The sequence below is a fragment of the Rutidosis leptorrhynchoides genome, chromosome 5 (genome assembly GCF_046630445.1).
Source record: "Rutidosis leptorrhynchoides isolate AG116_Rl617_1_P2 chromosome 5, CSIRO_AGI_Rlap_v1, whole genome shotgun sequence".
Classification (NCBI taxonomy): domain Eukaryota; kingdom Viridiplantae; phylum Streptophyta; class Magnoliopsida; order Asterales; family Asteraceae; genus Rutidosis; species Rutidosis leptorrhynchoides.
The window spans coordinates 464,039,682-464,042,357 of record NC_092337.1 but is presented as its reverse complement, the minus strand read 5'-3'; the positions used below and the strand labels follow the sequence as shown (position 1 = coordinate 464,042,357).

Here is a 2,676-nt window from a genome sequence, read left to right as displayed (position 1 = left end):
TATTTCGTATTATTTTGCTATTGTGAAACTAATTGATACATTAATATTAATAAATTATATTATATTATATATACACTCCGTATCATTTTTCTAAAACATTCACATTCGCTCTTTTGATATGAAATCCAAAGTCATCCAAATAGATTACCACTTTGATCATTCATAGCTCTCTCGTTTTCTCCTCTTTACTTTTTCACCCGAAACCTAAGAATATCACCTGTAATCTCTCCTAAATATTATGTAATTTAATTAATAAGAATGAAAATATGATTTCCATTTATTATTATAATAATTTATTTATTATATAGTATAATGACTAATAATTATAATTATATAAATTCTTTGTATGGAATATACATAAAATGGAATAGGCAAATTCTAAAGAGACACCCTGCCTACTCGTGCATCTTTGACTTCTGTGTTATTTCCTGCACCTCTCAAGTCCCATCTGTCAACTTTGATTTTTTTATATTTATTTTTATTATTAATACTATTAATACTATATAAATTATACATTGTGACAAGCTAATGTATTTTTGTATGTAATGAAAAAACGATTAGACCATAGATAACGCAGGCGTTTGTCGCCGTTTTCCGACCACAAACGCCCCACAAACGCCCGGAATGGGCGTTTGTGGAGGGGCGTTTGTGCTTTAAAAACGCTGGTACAAACGCAATTTAAGGGGACGTGGCACGTTTTGATTGGTCCAAATTTTATATCCGTTGGAGAAGCTAGTCGTTGCTTTTTTTTTTCTTCCTATAAATACACACTCTTTATTTTCATTTTTCACACACTTTTATTCACTACACACTCACATATATACACACTCACATATATATAAAAGTTTATATTTTCTTTTTGTTTTAGTAACTAAAAAATATGAATTTTTTAGCCTTAAGTATCGATTTGCTATTCGATTCAACGTCGTCTGAAGAAGAGGAAGAAATCCAATCAAGAACTCGTTTTCAAAGACAACCACGACGTTTTTTAAATAGAGATCGTGAAGCAGCGGGTCAATTATTGTGGAACGATTACTTTTGTGAAAATCCGACGTTTCCGGACGACATTTTCAAGAGACGATTTCGGATGCGCAAAGTTTTATTTCTCCGTATCAAAGACGGTATTCTTCAACACTCTTATACTCCTAATGCCCCCGATCATTTTACTTTTTTCCAACAACGTCCGGATGCACTTGGACGTCTTGGTTTCTCAACTATTCAAAAAATAACTTGCGCGTTACGGCAATTGTCGTATGGGATGACCGCGAATATATTTGATGAATATATTAAAATGGCGGAAAAAACGGGTTATGTAACTTTAAATAATTTTTGCAAGTGTATAATTGACTTATATGGGCGGGAATATTTGAGGAAGCCTAATGCAACTGACATTGCTCGGTTGTATTCGGCGCACGAGGAGAAACATGGTTTCAAGGGAATGTTGGGTAGTATTGACTGTATGCATTGGGCATGGAAAAATTGTTCCGTAGCATGGAAAGGTCAATATACGAGAGGTGATCACGGTCACCCGACGATCATGCTTGAAGCGGTTGCTTCATACGATATGTGGATATGACATGCGTTTTTTGGGATGGCGGGTTCAAACAATGACATTAATGTGTTAAATCATTCTCCGTTGTTTGATTCCCTTCGTAAGGATAGAGCCGCACCTTCACCGTTTGAAGTAAACGGAAACCAGTATCCCTTTGGTTACTACTTGGCGGACGGGATATATCCCGATTGTTCAACACTAATAAAGGGGTACACGACTCCAATTGAAGATCCTAGAAAAAAATTTACTAGATTTCAAGCGAGTGCTAGAAAGGATGTTGAGCGTACATTTGGTGTTTTACAAGGTCGGTTTGCGATTTTAAAAACACCGGCACGAGTTATGAGTGTTAATAAGATGAGAAGGATAATGTATAGTTGTATTGTTATGCACAACATGATACAAGAAGATAACGGGTTTGCGTTAAGTACTTGGGAACAAGAATGGTTAGATAAACCCGAAAACCGGCCTCGTCGCAATATTCGGAGAAGGGTCAAAGATCGTCGATCACGAGAGAAAGAGATTCGAGATCGAGACGTGCACGATCAACTTCGTGAAGATTTAACGGCTCATATTTGGAACCTCCCGCCAAACTTTCGCTCGATGCATAACTAGTGTTTTTTTTTAATAATGTACTGTAATGTTTTTTTTTTTGCGTGTTTTTTTAATTGTAATGTTTTTTTTAAATAATTAATGTACTTTTGTCTAATTAAGTTTATATTTTGTATTAAACAAAATAAAAAATAATTTAAAAACAATTAAAAAAAAAGGAAAAAGGAAATGCCACGTCACAGACTTACCAAGACAAAAGCCCCCCATTACAACTCCCCCCAAAATGTCATGGCCCAGTCACAGTTTTCCCCCAAAAAGTGCAACTCCACCACTCCACGTCACAGTCACCATTATCTATGGTCTTATAGATTTCATTATAGGTTTCATTTTAGTTTTTAATTTATTAATTATAATAAATAATAATAATTAAAAATATGCTAACTTATAACGTTAATTTGCCACTATTTTTTTCCAAAAAATTACATAAGAAAGATTATAATTGAAACGTCTGAGTTTAAGATGGATATCGTGTTGATTTTTATATGAATGTTTCTACTCAGCTTCGTATTTATATG

At 34.2% G+C, this 2,676-nt stretch overlaps 2 protein-coding genes across 2 annotated transcripts; both read left to right on the top strand.

Annotated features, from left to right (window-relative positions):
• Nucleotides 1–880: 880 nt before the first annotated feature.
• LOC139850245 (uncharacterized) lies at nt 881–1,576 on the top strand. Its single transcript, XM_071839828.1, has one exon. It carries the CDS (start codon nt 881–883, stop codon nt 1,574–1,576), a length of 696 nt encoding a protein of 231 aa, XP_071695929.1.
• A 15-nt stretch (nt 1,577–1,591) lies between these two features.
• Nucleotides 1,592–2,164, top strand: LOC139850244 (uncharacterized). Its single transcript, XM_071839827.1, has one exon. The coding sequence runs from the start codon at nt 1,592–1,594 to the stop codon at nt 2,162–2,164; it is 573 nt and encodes a 190-aa protein (XP_071695928.1).
• Nucleotides 2,165–2,676: the final 512 nt, after the last annotated feature.